General features: G+C 35.5%; 4 protein-coding genes across 4 annotated transcripts; 2 read left to right on the top strand and 2 right to left on the bottom strand.

The window, feature by feature from the left end:
• Positions 1-226: 226 nt before the first annotated feature.
• Positions 227-4,214, bottom strand: LOC105165323 (tryptophan synthase alpha chain). Its single transcript, XM_011084296.3, has 9 exons — positions 3,768-4,214; positions 2,846-2,992; positions 2,690-2,755; positions 2,234-2,342; positions 1,830-1,906; positions 1,588-1,665; positions 1,058-1,135; positions 763-822; positions 227-653 (listed from the first exon to the last, which is right to left on the bottom strand). Exons 1-9 carry the CDS (start codon positions 3,951-3,953, stop codon positions 519-521), a joined length of 936 nt encoding a protein of 311 aa, XP_011082598.1. The 5' UTR covers positions 3,954-4,214; the 3' UTR covers positions 227-518.
• A 3,903-nt stretch (positions 4,215-8,117) lies between these two features.
• Positions 8,118-11,581, top strand: LOC105165324 (transcription factor UNE12). The gene is made up of 6 exons (XM_011084297.3): positions 8,118-8,644; positions 9,063-9,182; positions 9,325-9,390; positions 10,160-10,225; positions 10,689-10,766; positions 10,841-11,581. Exons 1-6 carry the CDS (start codon positions 8,243-8,245, stop codon positions 11,069-11,071), a joined length of 963 nt encoding a protein of 320 aa, XP_011082599.1. The 5' UTR covers positions 8,118-8,242; the 3' UTR covers positions 11,072-11,581.
• Positions 11,582-16,716: 5,135 nt separating this feature from the next.
• LOC105165326 (protein OSB1, mitochondrial) lies at positions 16,717-19,301 on the top strand. The gene is made up of 5 exons (XM_011084300.3): positions 16,717-17,215; positions 18,210-18,348; positions 18,428-18,512; positions 18,612-18,718; positions 18,927-19,301. The coding sequence occupies exons 1-5, from the start codon at positions 16,824-16,826 to the stop codon at positions 19,113-19,115; spliced, it is 912 nt and encodes a 303-aa protein (XP_011082602.1). The 5' UTR covers positions 16,717-16,823; the 3' UTR covers positions 19,116-19,301.
• Positions 19,302-19,542: 241 nt separating this feature from the next.
• On the bottom strand, positions 19,543-20,831 carry LOC105165325 (auxin-induced protein 22D). The gene is made up of 3 exons (XM_011084298.3): positions 20,502-20,831; positions 20,188-20,393; positions 19,543-20,069 (listed from the first exon to the last, which is right to left on the bottom strand). Exons 1-3 carry the CDS (start codon positions 20,669-20,671, stop codon positions 19,897-19,899), a joined length of 549 nt encoding a protein of 182 aa, XP_011082600.1. The 5' UTR covers positions 20,672-20,831; the 3' UTR covers positions 19,543-19,896.
• Positions 20,832-21,110: the final 279 nt, after the last annotated feature.

The raw sequence follows: 21,110 nt of genomic DNA, 5'->3' as shown, positions 1-21,110 counted from the left end.
TATAATTAAAAAAATTATAATAATATAATTTTTTTTTAATAATAAAAAATTAATTAACTCTCTGGAAGGCGTTGAACATTGTTGAAAACATCAGCTACTTTAGCTCTTCTCTAACTGTTCAGTGGCTACTTTACTATGTCCTTTTACTAACAGTCAAAACATGTTCTCATCCAAAGCTTTTCCTGTTCAACCTTCAGGAATACAAATTAGTTTTGAGCTCAGACTGTAATTGGAAGACTACCGGAATGTATGTGCATATAAAATGAAATACAACAAGTTACCGTCTTGATAGTCCTTTGTTCAGCTTACAACTATGGAAGTGAATAAATACAAACACCATGTTGGTGTAGCAGTAAATATTGATCACAAGGAAATCAAATAACATGAAATGGATTCAAGATGTTCATGACCTGAGCAGCTACCTAGAACAAAAATTTCAGCTCAAAGTTAGAAGAGTTTTGTAGCATCCTAAAGCCAGTTCTTCAGAATAAGGGACTAGACTACAATAAAACAGTGCATCACAATAATGCAGATTTTAAGGTTTTGGTGAACGTCTCGAGTTCCTTTAGGCCTTCGTCAGGCGATTTTGCTTCACCCAATAGCTTTACAATGGCACTACCAACAATGACACCATCTGCTCCCCATTCGGCTACCTGAAACAAGAGATGTCAATACATATTTGCTATCAACATGAAAAATGACACAGAAATTGGCTAAATAGCCAAAATTGATGCCAAACAAGACCTTGCTCCAAGACTATACCTGTTTGGCATGCTCAGGTTTTGATATGCCAAAACCAACTGCCACCGGCTTGTTTGTTGCCTATAAAAGATAGCCAAGCGCATAACAAAAGAATTAGTTGTTTTTCTGATTGAATGACTGAATTAGTTTTCTGATTAAACAACTCCCCTCCCCACCCAGCAGAGAATTTAAAAAGATAGAGAATAAGATGCATGATAAAAAAATTTCAAATTTTCACAGAATAAACAAGCAAAAACTTGATGGCTGCTAGGCATAATAACTGTTTGGGATGAAACAGGCAGGGAATTTAATTTACCTCTTTAATTTCCTTTAGAAGAGATTGAACCTTTTCACTGACAGATGCTCTTGCTCCTGTTACTCCGACAGAGCTCACCTATTCAAAGATGAACAAGTTAAAAGCTCTGCAATAAAATGCAAATAAGAAGCATAATTAAATTTTCTAAACCTTCCTCCCACTACCTGAGTTCTATCCATCCCTTTGTGGATAACCACTTGTAAACATCTCAATCTCCAACAGACAATTAGTGATACTTGTGCAAAATGGAAGAGATGGAAGTGTTTCACAGCAAAGGATTAAAAAACCACTTCGAGTGACTTAAGTTGTGATAGAAGTATGATTGGACGTTGGAGGCATATAGAACATCAGAAAAAGACAATATAACAATTAAAGTTGCACATAGATCGATATGGATATAGTACATTGATATAAAGCTGGCATAAGTGCTTTACAGTATACAGTGAATCACCATAATTTAAGGTAGTAACACGGAATCTCTTCAAATATGTGTGGATCTGACTTCTATGATAGAAAAATAGGAATCTTACAAGATAGACAAATCCTTCTGAAGCCTCAACAATGGTTTTCATTCGTGCCGTTGGAGTAGTGGGCGTCGTAAGCAGCACCTGAAATTGCAGGCTATAATGGGTAAGTGATGAGCCATATTCACCCTGAATCCTGGGGAAATTATATTCATGATGTAGTGTGAATTCAGGTAATTTAACACTAGCAAACATGTATCAGGCAAATAATTCAAACTTTTGCAGAGCAGCTAACTGGGATAGCTAACCAGTTCTATATTATTGTTACTAGCTTCCTTTCTTAGTATCTCAGTCTCCTCAAGAGGGACATCCGGGACTACAAGTCCTGCAAAGAATAATATCCTTCTTAAGATATAGATAATAACTTATGAAACATAAGAGATGGAAAGAGACAAAACCATAAAATTTAATCAAAAGAAAATAGAAGGATCTACTTGCTCTGCTCCAAGTATTACATGAAACAATTAAGCAATAGTTATCTAAGTGAAACGTGTTTTACACATTAGCTTAGCAGCTATATAATGTTTTTACAGAGTTTATTTATCAAGTACAGAGATCTGTGCTTGGTGGCAATCAGAAGATACAGAGTGCATCTATCACCAAATACTTCTCGTGATACTTGAAATTTAATAGAGTTGTAAAGTAGAATTACCATGAATACCAGTATCTTTCAAAGTCGTCATGAATTTCTCCACACCACGCTTGAGTATTGGGTTATAATATGAGAATAGTGCAATTGGACAAGATAACTGAGGAACCACCTGTGAGGAAGCAAACAACAAAAAGAATTTTACATTTAGAAAATATGACTTAAGGGTAATACTCAAAGGGTTGACAATAGACGGCTAAGCAGTAGAAGCAAGATATATAATTAGCAACATGCATCTCAAGTATTTTCCCCAAAATCCAAAGTCTAAGCTTCATGAAAAGCCAGTAGAATTATCACATAATTGAACTCTAGTAGGAGTAATTTGTATGTTTATACAAGATCCATCTTAGAGAGAAACAATGGAGAGAAAAAGGTATAACTCATTTCATTATAACATTAAATTAGCATAATTCATATTCTCTTCTGTTTTTGGATTTGCTAAACTTAATAGGGACTTACTTCCTTCAACATTGCAATGATTTTATCAAAGTTGGTTCCTCTGGCTAATGACCGTGAGGCGGCATCCTGTGAAAAGAAAACAAAAAACTGAATGGGCATCGACTAGAAATAATAAAAGTTCTATGCTGAGATCATATACCACTGAATTTTTCGGACCTGGATAACAGGACCATCAGCCAAAGGGTCTGAGTAAGGCACCCCTAATTCTATAATGTCTGAGCCACATGAGTCGAGAATTTTCAGCGCTTCAGCTGTGGTTGAAAGGTCAGGATCACCAGCTGTAATGTACGGAATCAACGCCACCTTTCACCAAAAGTGGGCTAATAATATTAACATTTAGAAACATATATACCTACTAATGAAAACAAATTGTTTTAGCATCTATACAGTATAGCATGCCACGAACTCCTTAAAAGCAATTGATCCTGCCCTTGAATAGATTTCAGGCATGATTCACAACATATAATTTCTCTGACAGCATTTATACATCAAAACATGTCAAGTAAAACAAAATTGTTGCTAAATATATTGAGATAAAAATGAGTTGCAGGTTAAAGTCACAAATTGAAGCATCAATATCAGCCAGATATCGATTAATACAAACATTTTAACCAGAACATATGATGTAACTGGTTACTACTATATACATATTGGTCTGTGGGCTCTTCAGGAAAATTTGTGCCATGCTTCCCCCCTTGATTCAAATATTCAATTCCCTGCCTATTTCGGGGCAGGGTGAACCTAAACAGGAGAACTCATGCCAAACATAGTTTAACAAATAACAGAGAAAGATCACCATATCTTCAGACATACATAAACCCAAAATGGTTCCAAGTGCTAGCAACAATCATAAGCAATCCAATCACCAACCCACATTATCAAGATTCAGAAAACTAAAAAATCCCATCAAGATTAAATTGAACCCAATAAGAGCTCCTTGACCCCCATTGGAATTGACGAAGAAATCAACAATCAAAACAAACCAGACCCACTAACATTCAATGAACAAGAAAGAAATTACAACACCTCCCCGCTACCCAAGACTACAAACCAGGCCTAGTAATAGGAAACAGCTTACTTTCCCCCGTTGCTTCAATCTGGAGAAAGTTTCGGAGAGTCCAACAGTAGGAGCAGTTGCTAGAGCAGCCATGGGGGGCTTATAGTTGATTGATTTGTTGGTCCAAGAAATGAAAGACGAAGAAGGGCGTTGTTGGATATTGTAATTGGTCTTGAAGCAAATTGCATTGAGAGCGGCAGCAGCCATTTTATAACAACTCTAAATATAAATGTCGCCTGTCGGGTGGGTCTTCCTCTGTTCTCTTTAGTTTGTGCGTCGGGTCGGGACAACCTTTCCTTCCTTCCACTGCCCGAGTCTACGAACGAGCGATTAGTACACTGTTTTAACACACTCTCTCTCTCTCTCTCTCTCTCTCTCTCGCTCGACTCAATGCAAATTGCCAGTGCACTAACCTGCTTCTTCATGTTTTTACATTTGTTGGGTTAATTTGGATTGGATTGGATTGTTTCTATAAAATTTCAAGAATAAATATATGTGATTCTGATTATTATAAAGTCAAGTGGCGAAGCTTCTAGAAACACCAACACATGTAAATAACTAATGAAAATTTTGTCTAATTTGGGGATGTTTACAGTTTAATAAACCAATTCAACTAAATCGAACTCGAAAATTTAAGTACGTATTAAAATCGAATTGAAACATTCAATCGTTTCAATTCGATATTAGATTTTTGTATTATTAGCAATTCCATATTTAATCTGATTTTCAATTTAATATCGATGTATGAATATTATTTTATTAAATTTTATATTGTTTTTTATATTTTATTTATTAATATTTTAAAAAAATAAATAAAAAGTGTAATTATTAGTTTTAATATTTAATTTTAATTATTTTGTATATTTTTAACGAAAAATTTAATTTATTGAATGCCGAATTGAAATCCTTTCAAACCGAACAATTAATTTAGTTTGGTATTCGATATAGTATTTTGGTGTATCAAAATTTTTGTTTGATTCGATTCTAATATGGGTTGAGGTCCTCGATGATCTGACGGCAATGACCGGGTAATAATGTAGTGATGACTTGAAGGTCAAGTTTGAATTTAGTATCTCGAATTGAATTAGTAAATTTGAATTCGTTAGATGAAAATAATGTTAGAAATTTTTATTCTATTTAAATTAAAGAGTTTAAACTAAATGAACAATACTTATTTTTTATAAATATTTTTATTAATAAAAAATATTCTTATTCTTATTTGACAGACATTTTCATCAATAAGATTTTTAAATTTTCGATATACTAACATTATATTAGGATAATATTAATTTATTTATTTTCTACTACTTATCCAGTAAAATTACAAAAAATAGTCTTTTATTCTCAATCAGTTTTTCTCGTACCAAATAAAATAAAGTATTTTAGATTTACTCCCTTTTTAATCATATCAAACAATTTGAAGGAAAACTATTATTCTTTCCCTCTCCCTCCCCTTCCCCCTTTCACTTCTCTTTTCCTCTCTCTTGAACCAAACAAACCCTAAAGCTCGAGGCAATGGGGGTCGCCAATAAGATCTCACCACATAGTGGGATCTTTTAGTGATAAATGATGCATGTGAAATGGACATTTCATATATTTATAGAACTTTCTGTGCAAAGAACCGTACTAGCCACGTATTAGCAAAGTAGTCGTTGGATGAAGCCCAAAATAACATTTGTTGAGGCGCGTCGCTGGGTCAGGGGGTTAAGAATGATCCGACCCGCTCAAAACACCTTGACCCTTAAAATATTTGGATATTTTTCTTAATTTTGAGGGGTATTTTGGTCTTTTTAGCCGATTCCATGCCTTTTTATAATCATATTCGATTTTAGTGAACGGACACCCCAAATCTAATTTGGCAGCAGCATATGAAAATATTTTGAACATATCATTGCAATTTTATCAAACAAAACTTTGTTGGTTTCTTTGGTTGGAATTATGTACCTAAACCTTAAGCAATGTTGTCTTCCTAAGATTGGGAATAAGAATGCGAGTAAGTCTAAGTTCATTGGGCCAATTGAAAGGCCGGCCCATTTGAAACGGACTCACCAAATTGGCCCAATAACTACAGCCCATTGACATGCAGCCCGTTATGTGTACCGGACACTTTAGTCTCAATTCTCATGTGTGTTGCCCCTCTCCCTATGAAATTCCTTTTAACTTATGATGCATGGATACAGACACGATGCGATACGTACATATGGACATGAAAAATATAAAACAAATTATGACATAATAGGACATTGATACGGCTATATATAATATATTTTTATTATATGTATTCTCAATTTTTTATAAAATTAAAAATAGCAATATAAAAAATATTAAGATAAAGTATAAAATAAGTATGTCTTACATCTACATTAATCGAATGTGGCTTCAAAAACATACGTAATCAAATTATTTTAAACAAACACAATGCAAAATTTCTAATAATTTAAATTAGTTAAATTATCGTGAACATCATTCCAATGTTTAGTAATTTCATCATAATATTTTTAGTTTAAGAGGAGTGAATTAGTTTTTTTAATTTTTTATTATGCCTAAAATTTATTTTTTCTTAAAGACAACCCAGATTTTTTTAAAATAATTCGAAATGTGTCCAAAACATGCCGGACATGCCAACAGGTGTGTCCGTGGCGTGTCCAACATCATGTCCCTTTTTTTTCTTTTTTAATTTTCAAACACAGCGATGCCGTGTCCGACACGTATCCCAGGCGTGTCTTGTGTCCGATACTGCATCGAATAATTTTTCAAAGTGTTCATACATTATATCTTTTGACAAATGATCCTAGTGAATTCTTATTCTACATGCTTCCATTTCTTCAAAAAATGATGAATTGTTATATTTATTTTAAAATAAAATTCTGGCTAAATTACTGTCACTTCTTTTAAAATTTGATATAATTATAAATACCTCCTCGTTATTTTAAAAAATTATAAATACCCCTCATTTTAATGTTCGTCTAACAACGACCCTGTTCCCGTTAGGTTTTCATTCATTTTTTATGGTGATCTGACCAAACTATGCTTCTAAATTTATAAATTATAATTTGATATATTTTTAAAAAAAATTAAAATATTTTATGAACTAATATGCCCTATACATTATTTACTTTATTCAGCGCCAATTAATTTATACTTTTAAAATATATTTTTAAATTAGCAAAGATAAGAAAATATTAATTTCCATCTCACCTTAACAGTACATAATTATTTTTCATTTAAGAAAATATTTATAATTTTTAAATAATTAGAAATAATGGTATTTATATTAAATTTTATGGGTAATTTAGTGTAGTAATTTATATATATTGATTGAATGGAAGTGAAGATGATGGGTCCGGTGCAGTTGATAGATTTTGGGTATGGATTTGTGGGGTAAACCACAATCTCAGCCTTATGTTAAGTCAATGGCAAGTTGTTAAGTTGAGAGCATTCTGTTTTTGTCCACTCCTTATATATATTGCAAATGTTAATCATGTCTTACTCATTTTTTTGTTCTCTTTTTTTTTTTTATCAGGGATTATGCCTGCATTTGATTTTTCACTTTTATTAAAAAAAAATGGGTAAATTGCATTGGCACTTTATGAGATAAGATGAAAATACACAAATATTCCCCCCCCCCCTTTTTTTTTTTTTGTAAAATTACAGCTATATTTCTAAAATTATAATTGTAATTACAACTACACTTTCGATTTAAATACAAAACTTACACAAACACTTCCTAAAAAATATTATACTAACACCCATTAGGGGTGTAGCTGCAATTGTATTTGACACTAACACCCCTCAGCGGTGGAGCTGTACTTTTATAAAATACATAGAGCGTTTGTGCGATTTAACCAATTTTAAGGAATATCAATGTTATTTGTCTTGAAAGAATAGTGCGCTTGTTACTGCTTTGACTCCTGGTTAGTATTCCTAACAAGCAAAAAAATTTCTTATTTCACACACACACACACATGATTAGGTTTGTAAATAAGTGGAATTGAGTCTAATACATTATTATTTGAATTTGTTTAAATTACTGTTGAACTTGAAAAAATGCACTTGAGATTAATTTGATTAATAAAGAAATAGAGCTTGAATAAACTTTTGTTAAATTCAAATAATTTGATGTTTTTAAATGTATTTTATTATTATTTTTTATAAATGAATGGAGTTCGATTAAAAATTATGAACTACAAAATTAATAAATCTAACTCAAATGAATTTCTATAATCAATTTAAAATTAAATATCAAATAATAATTTTTTTCTTTTAGCCATACACATAAGAGGGACAGCATAAGGGCAGAGGTGTAAATTTAGGTAAAAAGCGGAACCATTTTCAAACTGGAGGCCTTTATAAGGCCAGAAATCAGACCCCTGCTTTTCACCTCTCTCTCTCTGTTTCTTGGCTTTCTCTCTCGGCTCCTTCCTCTTGTCCAAAGTTCAGAGCAAACCGCTACTTGTAATCTTCACATATTTTTTTCCCATAATTCTTTGAGTTTAATGCGATTGTGGATATACAGTTCAGAATCAATCAACGATCCCCAGTTCCGGAATCACTCCATGGCGAACAATCCAGGTGAAACACCCTCCGACGACTTCCTCGAGCAAATTTTAGGATTTCCCAGCTACGCTGCGGGAGCCGAAGCTAATTTGGTGGGAAACGAAGTTCCTTCGGCTGCGATGATGCTGCAGCTCGGCTCGGGTGACGGGTCGGGTCACCTTGGTGGAGTTGGACTCGGTGTTGGCATTGGCGGTGCTTACGGAGTTGGAAGTGGAGGTGGTGGGTTTCCGCTGGCGTTGAGCTTAGAGCAAGGGAAGGGAGGGTTTAACGACGCCTCGGGGAGTGGGAAGAGGTTCCACCGTGATGACGTTGTTGATTCCCGCGCTTCTTCTATCAAAATGGTAAGTGTTTGAAAAATTGTGTGTATCTACGTATCAGGGTTTACAAGAAATTTGGGAATTTACTGCTCGCGGTTTCATTTACATTTTAAACGTACTCGTATCTACAGGATATGGCGATGTTTCATTTAGCTGGTATGATTACCATTAGAAAATATAGCAGTTCAATCAGTGGCTACTGAAGCATAAACTTTTTATTCAAAAGGGTTTAAGTAGGATATATCTGATTATTCTGAAGCATGTCACGGAGATAGTGAGCTGGTGATTCGCTCTTGCCTGATGATGGGGTTGATTTTTATGTTCAATTAGTTTTTATGTTGTAGAAATGTGGGGTTGGAAGGCCAGATTGTTCCTTATCATTATCTTTGCCTTTGTATGCGCATCTAGTTCCCGACAGAATTCCTCTTTTTTTCACTCACAGGGTTTTCATGGACAACCAATGGCAAATACAGTCCCAGCAGTGCCCCATCCACCTGCAGTTCGCCCAAGGGTACGGGCTAGACGAGGCCAAGCAACAGATCCACACAGCATAGCTGAGAGGGTATGCATAGTAGTATTCTTCCTTTTCTTTACTCACGGGATTGAAATAAAATGTTTCTCGGTGTTGTTTTGAATGATTCAATAATGCAACTGCATAGTTGAGAATTAAAGTGTGTCACTGGACATTTCTTCTCTTATTACAGTTGCGCCGAGAAAGAATAGCTGAAAGAATAAGAGCATTGCAAGAGTTAGTTCCCAGCGTTAACAAGGTCAGCTTTCTCTTTACTAGTCTAATATAGCATCTTATTACTTTAAAAAAAAATTGTCTTTTAAACGACAATAAAATAACTTGGAATTTCCAGTTGTTTATCTTATCCTTGCCTAGGAAGCCATAATAGGATTTGTTCTCTTCTTTTCTATTTGTAACTTTTTAACTCCAATCATTATTTTCAAAGTACCATTCTGCGGACATTAATATGAAATTGTTTGTCTTTATTCCTCTTTGCTTGCCTTTATTCTGTTAAAAGTATTTCTTTTGATTATGTTGTTTGTATCCAACTATTTTTGTGTTAAACTAAGGTGTTTATAATGTATAACCGGCCAGAATTTTCTCATTTCTACGACAAATTTTGGGATTGTAGAGACAAAAAGTGGATTGCCATGATGAGAAAATTCCATATCGTACTATAATTATATAAAATAATGATGGAAAATATAAGCTAAGGGTTTCCTATGTATGTTTCCCTGGTCCTTTTATAGGAACTTCTACTTAAATGATTGTTGTGGGTTAATCATGATTCTCTCCATGGACATCTCTATGGGTGTAGTTGTCTAGCTGTGCATGGAAGAGAATTTCTATAATTATGCAGATGCACTTCTTCTGCATCAGACAAACCTCACCTGATAGATACACTTCTTCTGAGCTTTATGTGACAACTGTGTTGTGTGTTGCTGTTTGACAATCAGATTAATGAACTTTATTTTTGTTACGTAAAGTGAAGATTGCTGCTCATACTCTAATTACAAGGTTTTATGCAGACAGATAGAGCAGCTATGCTCGATGAAATCGTGGATTATGTGAAGTTCTTGAGACTTCAAGTCAAGGTACACCAATATAAATCCGTTTCTGTATTATTCAATTTAGATGCAAATATGTCATGAAGACTGAAGGTCCGAGTACTTGATGTTTGCATTCGCAGCGTTGGACTCAACAGTGTTTTCAAAATCCTGAGCATTCAGCAGAAGTTTTTTAGGGTTTCCCCAGCTAATGCATGTCAAAAAAAGAAATGATATTTTGGTTGAGTAATTTTGTCAAACGGTTGAAATTAGTGTTAAATATTGTTTCTTTAAGAAACTTCATGGAATCATGATGGTGTCAATCTTGATGTAAAGGTGTCGCCCTCTTGATGAAAAAGAATTGGGTCAGCAGTCATTTGAATTTTACTTATCTTGTGTGTAAAAGTATTCGGCACAACATTCGATTGGGTTGTGGATGGCTTCCTTTAGATTTTCTTGCATATCTTAATTTTTATACCTTTCTCCTTTTTATAAACCATCAACCTTCCAGGTGTTGAGCATGAGTAGATTGGGCGGAGCTGGTGCGGTGGCACCTCTTGTGACAGATATTCCGATATCATCAATAGAGGTAATAAAGAAAGGAAGATATTTGCAATGACTTTGCTCTTTATATCATATCTTATTCATGTATTACTTTTATAGGAAGAAGGCAGTGATAGTGGAAGAGCTCAGCCAGCCTGGGAGAAGTGGTCAAATGATGGTACAGAGCGACAGGTCGCTAAGCTTATGGAAGAAAACGTTGGGGCTGCAATGCAGTTTCTCCAATCCAAGGCACTCTGCATTATGCCAATCTCCCTCGCCTCAGCCATCTACCACACACAACCTCCAGAAACCACCACCACCGTGAAACCGGAGTCAGACCCTCCACCATAATCCTCTCTGGAATCATGGGTTCGCCAGTTCCGTACCAATCCAAACTTCCTAATCTCACACTCCCATTAGTTGAAATCTTAGTCGGATACCACGATCCCACCTTTTTCTTGCCTTTTCTGCCAACTTAATCAAAAGGGGGTTGATATTTCATTTAAAAAAAAACAAAGAAACGTACGCTTCATGTCCCTGCAAGATTCAAATGGCAGAAGAGAAATGTGAAACCCTATTTGATATGCTGTGCTTTTATCTATCAATGGTGGGACATATATAGACTGGTGGTGAGTGATGAAAGCACTTTGTTAGTGGGGTTGGTAGTGGAACTTGGGGGCCCTTCAAAGGGATGAATGCGTACATATTGTAATTGTAGTGTTATTTTCAGCGCAAGTGGAAATGGGTAGTTAGATTAGATAATAGTTACTTTTGTCTTTAAAGTAGAATTTGGAGTCCAATAGAAATCAATTGTACCATTGGCTTTAGTGCCTTGTTTCTAAAAGCAATCTGACTTCTTTCTTTCCGGTCTCTTCTATCATTATTGCTGATGTCTAATTATTGTTGGGATTGACTCATGGACGAGGAGAAGAGTTTTGGTTCTGGCAGGTTGTAATTGAAAAATGATCTTATCCAAATTTGCAGGAAAAGGAACTGTTTGACATTGTAATGTATTTAATTCATAGTGAATGCAAGTAGTTCCAGTACTTCCATTCAACCCTTTGAAACACTGATAACAAGATCAATCAAGATAGAAATTTTTATGAAACGGAGGTGATTCTTCATCCGGAGTTTATCAATTGTGTCTGCAATAGTTATTATTTCTATGGTGGGAATAAATTACTGAAAAAGCCGTAAGTTTAACAATAGTTTTTAGTTTTCTATGGGAATAGGTTATTGAAAAAACTATAAGTTTAATAATATTTTTTATTTTTTTTATGTAAGTTGTAGTAAACGTTGGGAGTCCATGAAATGAAATTAAAAAGTAAAAAAAAACGAAGCAAATGTTGAGTATTCGTTGTTTAATATTTAAAATATTATGTATATAAGGTGTAGAATTTGGTCGGAAGTTTTTCATAAATTTTTAGTTAAATCAATCTAATTTAAGCAGTTCAACAACAGAAGCTTAAAATCAATTCTTTCGTGCAAGACACAGGCTTGCCTCTTTGACGGGCCTGTGTCTTGGGCGAAGAGTTAATTTCGTCCACCTCACTTTAGAACTTGGACATTGGGTTGAAAAGTTTGCAGGATCAAGTAATGAAACTTGCTTTTTGTTTCACACTTGCTCTTCCATCACTTTCCTACTAAAAGGCCCAGCCTCAGCTCGAGTTATCTCTAAATTCAATATTGAAAAAAAAAAATTATTCATAAGCGACAATTTGTGATATTATCGCACTATATTTTTTATTGTATGAATAATAATTTTAAGTTGATTTTTTTTTATTTTGTAATATAATGAATTGATTTATATATTTTATTTTTATTTATAATATATTTTAAAATATAAAAAATTATTTATTATATGCATACAAAATTGACTTAGCACGACCACTAATTTCTACAAAATAAAATGTTTACAATGAGGAAACGCGTCTAGTTCTTTTGGTTAGCAAGAAATGAATCAATATTTCAAAATAAAACCTTTAACCCTCAAGCAATTTGGCCATCCATCAGAATATCTCTATCGGACCATCCAAAGAAAAAAAACTAGGGATAATTACACTTTTATTTGGTGTAATTACATATAAATTTTTTATAATTTGAGAAATTATATTTAGTATTTATGAGATTTATTTTTATCTAATAAATAAGTCACTTAGTTAGTCAAAAGTCACTAAATTTGCTGATATTAACCAAAAGAAAAAAAACTGAATGAAAATTTATATTTACTCTTGATTGACTTATTATTGACTTATTGTAGGCCAAATAATTTTTTATCCTTTAAAGTACCCTTATAACAATGAAGGTATGTATATCTCCTCACATGCACTAACCATAAAGACGTATAAGGATAATTTGATCATAAAAAGGTTTAACTGACCTACTATAAGTTAGTAATAAGTCAATCGGAGGTAAAATATAAATTTTTAATTTTTTTTTATTAATATCAGCAAATTCGATGAATTTTGACTAACGCACGACTTATTTGTTAGACGGAAACAAACTCCGTGGGTGCTAAATATAATTTTTCAAACTACAAGAGACCTACATGTAATTACATCAAATTTTAGGGAAGGGGAGTGCAATTATTCCAAAAAAACTATAGAAGAACACTTGACAATGGCTCATCCTTGCATGGCAAATACCTCCACCGGATTATGTAAAATTAGGGTTAATAGCAATGTACCTCATGTGATATTGAAAATAAGCAAATTACTTTCATATGAAAAATAAATAGCAGTCTACCTCCTTAGGTAGAGAGACAAATTGTTTTATTTTTTAAAACACAGGAGCTAAATTGATACATTTTAAACAACACAGAAAGATAAATTGCTATTTTATTTTTTATAAGGGAGTTGTTTGTCTATTTAATACATATAAGTAGATTGCAATTTACCCTATAAAATTATACATAGACAGATGCTCATTTGGTAATCCTGGTAAAGTAGGATGTGGAGGTAATTTTTGAAATTCGACAGGTAACTTTGTTTATACCTTCACATCATCAACTGAAATACAAAGGAAATTGGTTGCAAAATCCTGGGATTCGAGAAATGGCTGTAGGAGGGAGAATCCTCGTACCTCTATTGTCGACTTCCGGACATTGATGGAATAAAATAGATGTTGAACTAATCTTTTGTTACAAGCAGACAAACCAAACAGCTGATTCATTAACACGCAAGACATCTACATTAGATATTGGATTTGGGCCTTTCCTGCGCAGCTTAGGTGGAAGGCGGGGGAGGGGGGCATCTGCTTTAGATTTTAGGTTTGGGCCTCAACTTAGGAGGAAGGTGGAGAAGGCCTCTTTCCACGGGGTGGAAGTGAGTTCGAACTATTAGGAGATACCATTTTGAAAGAGCTAGAATTCTAACTTTGTGTTAGGATTTACGAGCTAAGGGACAACCTCATATAGGTAGTTTTTATAGGGCATATGTCTCCCAAAAGGTAATGGAGTTGTGCAAAGGTTTCTTCATGCTAGACGGAGACTAGCTCTGGAACGTCTTAGTAGCCAGAGGAAAAGAAAGCAAAAGCAATTCCCGTAGCAGCGGTGAGCGAAATATTAGCAGCCTAAACCTTGAAAACGGGGTTGTGGGAGAGCAATACAAGCTTCGTGTTGCTAGGCAAAGCAGCTTGAAAGTTGCACCCTATATAGCGATGATTCAGAGTTCTTGTAGAGTTCTTGCGATCGACGGTGTAGTGGCAGGGGATACCCTTTGACCTTCTTCTTTAGGGACATTCACATCTAATGGAGTTACTGCGTGAGCTAAGATCAGTATCACCATTTGCTACTGTTTGACCGCCGTGATCATTTGTTATATGGTCTCTAGGAGTCCTGGGGTGAGCTCCCCCGATGAGGTATCTGAGGAGGTACTGTACCGTGGAGATACAGTTAGCGGGTCAGTGTGTTTGGGGGATCTTGGGACCATCACCCCACTGGTAGGGGCCAGGGGTGTCCCTAGCACAACCTATAGGGCTTGGGTGCTACCAGTTGTCTCCACAACCTTCTCCTTATTCAATGCATTGCTATGTGTTTTCATTATTACTCACGTCAGTAACTCTGTGTTCTCAACATATGGCGCCAATCATGTATTCAAAAAATGCTCGGGTTCAATGGATATGGACTATGTTCAAAGTATGGACTGAAGTAAATGCAGATACTGAAGGAGGAACCTGCAAAAAAGATGCTAGCACTTTGATTTATTTTTCAAACCACAATTCTAAACTTAGAGTAAAATCGCACCGCACTATTGGTTTGATTTTTTAATTTAGAACTTTAAAAAAATACCAAAAACAAAACCGCACTGCTAAATATGTAATCTTTTTTTTAAATTATATATAATAATTTGATAAAATAATTAATTTTTTTAGAAGAATATCATATTCGAATTATATAATTTCAAAATTCATATGTTATCAAAGATGCACATTACAAAGCTTATTTTTTGTAAAATTTATATTTGGTTAATGTTAATCCTTTAAGTCCATTCAAGTTTTAAGCCCATCTAGTAATTGTCTTAATTTTTCATTCATTTTTTCTCCCCTCTTTTCTCCCCCTTTTCCTCTTCTCTCTTTTCTCTCTTACTGCTTTTTTTTCCCTGTCCTTTTGTCTTTTATCTCTGTTTTCTCTAAAATAGACCATTGGTCTTTGTCGGATTAAGTATTTTATTGTTAGATTAATATAACTGATCTTATATTTTAATCTACTAAAAATTGTGGAGAGTGTTGGTGGTCTATGGTGCATAATGTTGGTTTTTCTTTCTTGCTACATACAAGCACTTATTTTTTTATTTATTGATTTTTGTTAGTCTCAACATCTTATTTTTGTTATAAGTATTAAAACTGTCAAACCGCCCACTATCGCCAGAAACTGCACAAAACCGCACCTTTGATTTTGATTTTAAAAGTGGCAATTTAAAAATTAATTTTATAAAAGTGCCAATGGCAATTCTATTTGAAAATAGGTTAAAAAAATGAAATCGCGCCGTAAGCACCCTAGTCCCAACTGCCAGGGAGGTCCTCCTTGCTAGGGCTGATGTGGTCCAAGCTGACACTTGGGTTGATGAGGTGCCACGTGGGATAGTGGGCTCCCAAGTGTGTGGACTTTTTGGATCGAATGTTTGTTGGGCTTCGATCATGGTTCGGATCGGGAGATGTCTTGAGCCTCCTCTATTTATCAATCTTTGGGGGACACCTGTCAGGGCCACCTGCCAGGTCCTCTTCGGCCTCCTAGGATGTTATGGGTCTCTCGTTTCTTTCCTTTTTTTAGGTCGCTCGAGCCAACTTATTTTTATGAACATTAATGTATATATTAATTAAAATTTAAAATAGAAGATGTAATATAATTGGCTAAAATACATTTTAACCCCTTGTGTTTTGTTGAAAAAGCTGATATCCCCCTGTGTTTTCGAAATAGGCTAAAACCCCTCAATGTTTTGTAAAATTCAGCAAAAAACACTCCTTCCATTAGTAATTAACAGAAAGTGCATTACACGTGCTCCTTATGCGTTTGGGGATGGTTTTTAACTGTTCTTTACCTTATTTTTGAATATTTTTTACTAAAATACCCTCATGGCTTAATAATCAATACAGATCTCACGGTTATGAAAATAAGAAATAATATATATTAAATAAGAATATATTAGTCATTTTTTTTAAAATTAAAGCAGTTAGTTAAATTTAACGAAAAAGGACAATTGAGTTACATTTAGCAAAATCGAGAGTTTTTTTTACCTATTTTTAAATAAATAAAGAGTTTATGAGAAATTTTAAAATAGAGGAGAATTTTTATGCATTTTAGCCTGACAATTCAAAATAATAAATTTAATCACGTTCGACTGGCTCCATAAATTAAATTGTGCAATATATTGATGAGCTTTAATGATATAATTCTTTTTTAAGATCAAATTCTTTTAATATTTTCAAGAAGACAAGATGGAAAAAGTAAAAAATAAATAAATAAATAAATATTTTCAAGAAGATATTTTGCGAGTATCTCCTATCCATCTTTCCTCCTGTACCCATACCCACCCAAGACACTTTCGGGCCAGCGGAACCGAACAGGGCAGAGGATAAACAAACATCAACCGGTATCCCAGCTGCAATGGCTGTAGAGCAAGCCCTAGCACCGAACAACTCCCTTCTCCTCTTCCAAAACCCTCGTCCAGTTTCGTCTTTTCCACAGATTTCGCTCAAGCCTGAAGCTTTACGAAGGTTAGCGTCCACGGCCCGCATAAAATGCTCCTTTGATTATAATGGCAGTGCTAGTAGTACTGCGGCGGCTAACAGTAACGGGCTTTACGAGTACGAACGGTATGCACCGGCGGGCCCGCAGTATCCTAGGCCGGTTGAGATTCAGTGGAAAAAGGAGCTCTGTAATTCGGTGCAGCTTATTGGTGTAATTGGGGCTCCCGTTCAAATCAAACACCTTCCTTCCGGAAAGGTTCTTGCTTGGTCCCGCCTCGCCGTCAAGAAATCCCTGACCGACACACTCTGGTAAATTTTCGTCTTCTTGTTTTAAGTTCTTTCCTATTTTCGATAATTTCATAGCGTGTAATAATGGTAGTATGTCTTGTTCTAATTTGAGAACCTTTGCAACTTTAAAGTGTCTACTCTATCTGTTGTGTTTGTGGAGAATTAAGTCATTAGCCGCATGTTTGCCTTTATAGCCAAAGCATGAAATCTGTATTTTTATTTTGAAATATGAGATTTTAATGGAGCATTAGCACTTCTTTATGCTTCAGCTCAAGTGTCAATCACATATGGAAGTCTATGGTTCTGTCTCTGTAAGACAGGGAATTAAGCAATTTCCACATGGGTGTAGAGGATTTGCCAGAAAGAGATGAAATTTTATAATCCGTAGACGATTGTTTATGGATGTTTATATGTAGAAGCAGAGGGGTGTTTCTGTTGTCAGTGATTGAAAGTGTACAAAGACAGGTAGGATATGTATCTTTCTTTCGAATTTCTTGCTGAAATGAATTTGTTGGCCTTTCCACGCACAATGGCTATAGAGGCTTTGGTTGCATTGGAGGGTGTTGTAAAAGCCATGTGTGTTTGAAGATGGTTTAGTACTTGGCTTTTTCACTGTCAAATGTAGTGGTCATTACATATCCATTAGTTGTCTGCTATCAACTCTTATTTGCCTATCGACAGCCCACATTGCCAGACGGGAGACATTTGAGTTTTCTACTATATAATAATATATGGAACTTAGGAATCCAATTGTCAAGAGATTGAATAGTCTATATCAGCTGGAGGAGAGGTTATTTCTCCGCAAAGGAAGTAAAATTGTAAAGTGTCTAATCCTTTACCCTTTGAACATACTTCTCAACCCCTTTAAACAATTTTAATTATGTCGTAGAAGAGCTAGCAAATAGAATTTGCTAAAGGGCAAAGGAGAACTACTATGCACATGTGATGTTTAACAAATTCAGCTGACAGTTCCATTTTAAAGATATAAACCATGTATTTGATTGATATTTTTCAGGATTAACTTGACGTTCTGGGATGAAATGGCTCATGTTGCTTTTCAACATGTCGAGAAAGGCCAGCAAATATATGTCTCTGGTCGTCTAGTCTCAGATACAGTTGAAAATGATGAGGGGAAGCAGCAAACATACTATAAGGTTTCAATCCTGTTTCTAAAATATATTCTTCTTATGTCTAATTGTTGCCTAATACAGATTTTCTATCATCTTTTTTCAGGTAGTTGTTCAGCAACTGAACTTCATAGAAAGGAGCCTCTCATCTGTTCCATTGTATAATGGTGAGTCCAGTTCTGCACCACCAGGTAATTATTTCTTTCACATGCCCCCTTTCATGGCATATGGTTCTCTTGGTCATGCACATGTTCCATTTTGAAGTTTGATTTTCGTTGATCCATTTGTAGGGAGAAAGCAAAATTATTATGCCCCAAATTCTACTGGCTCCACAGAAGAACTCTGGCAAGCGTTCTTTGCTAATCCAATGGAATGGTGGGATAATAGGAAGAACAAGGTAGCTCTCTCACTCAGGCTTAAAATGGCTAAGAGACTGGTGGTTATTTTTTTGCACCCCTTGTTGATTCTTGAAAATGTAACGCCGATCAAACTTATGGAATCCCAAAAATCATCTATAATCTGCATCATATTATGTGTTTTTCTCTCTAATCTGTTTCATCACTGCTTCTATCAACATCTTTCCTTAATACAATTTTGAACAACAGAGGAGCCCAAACTATCCAGACTTCAAGCACAAAGACACTGGTGAAGCCTTGTGGGTTGAGGGCAGGTACAATCCACCATGGGTGAAGTCGCAACTTTCTGTACTCGACTCAAGGATGGAATCATTTCATGAGCAAAATTCTAACACGCGCGTAAATTTTATGTCCGTTGATAATCTCGGGCCCTTTTAGTTTGCTCATCGTGCTGATTGAGGCACGTGGTCCTAAATCAAATATTGTGTATAGTTTTGATTGTTTACCACACCTTGGAACCGCCATAGCAAGACTCCCATCTTTATGCTTGTACAATCATGTCAAAGTATTACAGTGTGAGGTTCTCTTTGCTTTTTTAATTATTGGTATTGTAGTTTTCTTTTATCTCTTATCTATTAGGCACACTTCATGATTTCAATCATTAATGATCATTTCAAGAAATTCTAACCCAAGGGAAGGAATTACCGATTTCTGATCTGATAATCTGAATGTTGTGTTGAGGAGACAGCATCCTTCAAATAAGTTATGGACCCTTAATATTCATACTTGGAGATTGATTTGGGCTCGACTTGTATGTGGTGAATTATCTACCTTAACAACAAGGAGAAAAGAAGCAAAAAGAATCTTGAAAATGGCATTTTCGTGGGTTATATATTGTATAATATCACCTATCTATATGCTTTACTCCTGTAGATACATTTCTAATTTTCTGAGAAACACAAACAAAATGGAAACTCCAAGAAGTCTATCATTTGTACAAAAGATGTGCAGACCCTTCTGCTCCCCTGCAATTTCCATCCAGGGCCCGAGCTTAAATCCATCAGAGACAAAAAAAATCATCCATGAACCTCTATGCCTCTTCCAAGCTGCAGATCTCTGTATCTGCCTGAATTGGTTGAAGAACCCTCAATCAGCCCATCAAGAAGAGTTCCCCCTTGAAAACTCATAGATATGCAACCCTCCTCTCTGACCATTGCATCTAGAGGCACCCCAAGCCTTTAGCTTCAGACCCTTTCATGATCCTCAGCCTTTTGCAAGAAGTAATGAACATATCCCATGGCACATCTCCCACAAGCATCCAGTCCCCATCTTTGTCTTCATAAGTTGGTGCATATTCAGATCCATTGTACCCTTCTCTCTCTGAGTACACACCTGCAACATAGGGGAAAAAGATTTAAGTACAAGATGAAAGATCAAGAAAAATTCTACATATTCCACTAGCTTTTTAACATCCTCAGACAGAATATATGTATAAAGCTGAGAATTTTACCTATGGTACACTTGAACATGTTTTCTAAGGCCTTGAGAAGATCAAAGTAGTTCTTGTAGCACTTGAGATCTATCTTCCTTAGATATGGAGCTCCATCCATGCTCACTTTCACAAACATCCCAGATCCATCGGATTCGGGTTTTTTCTGCTGCTGCAGCACATTTTTCCGGTAAGATCTCACCGGCGGCCACCCAACCACTTGAGCCCTGAAATAACAAAAAGTATTTTCACATCAGCACCCAAGAACATACCATATAACATAATAGATTATCTGTCTTTTCACTGTGTATAAGTAAGTGAATGTTTCAACTTACTTGGGAGCTGAGGGGCCAGATTCTTGATGTTCAGATGAACTATCCATTTCAGATGAAGATCTCTTGTTTTTCTTCACACAAGACGAAGACTGTTCCTCGGATTCATCTCTTCCGGGCAACCCTAATCTCAGCTCAGTTGCCTTCAGATTCAGATCGCTCTCGAATTCCATTTTCTTCAAAATTAAACTTCTTCTGATCCCTTCTTCAAAAACTGTATATACGTATGAATTTCAACTCCCCCGTAGAGAATCCCTGATTTTCTCGCAAATTTCCGGCGGTGAATTCCTGTGTATGTTTCAGCAAATGTTGAATGGGGTTTGTGAGGAATGAGCACAAGTTTTATAGGATGGATAGGGTGAGACAGCATCGGGGCGACTTATTCTCCGTGTGCATGAATTTGATGACAGCTGAATCCATGGTCCCACGGCGGTTTTGTCGGCGGGCGGTGGTGGGAGGCCAGCCCACATGTGCGCGTGGGGGGGACGCATTGATAAGTGCGTGTGAGTGTGGGGACAGGGATTTGTGAGTACAGATAGAGATGTTGGGAAAAGGGGTGGCAGCTTAAAGTCTGACTCCATGGGTGGAGGGACAGAGGTGGGACAGCCGCAA

The sequence above is a fragment of the Sesamum indicum genome, linkage group LG6 (genome assembly GCF_026168435.1).
Source record: "Sesamum indicum cultivar Baizhima isolate 11 linkage group LG6, ASM2616843v1, whole genome shotgun sequence".
NCBI lineage: Eukaryota > Viridiplantae > Streptophyta > Magnoliopsida > Lamiales > Pedaliaceae > Sesamum > Sesamum indicum.
The sequence above is the reverse complement of the archived record's forward strand: the minus strand, read 5'-3'. Positions and strand labels throughout refer to the sequence as shown.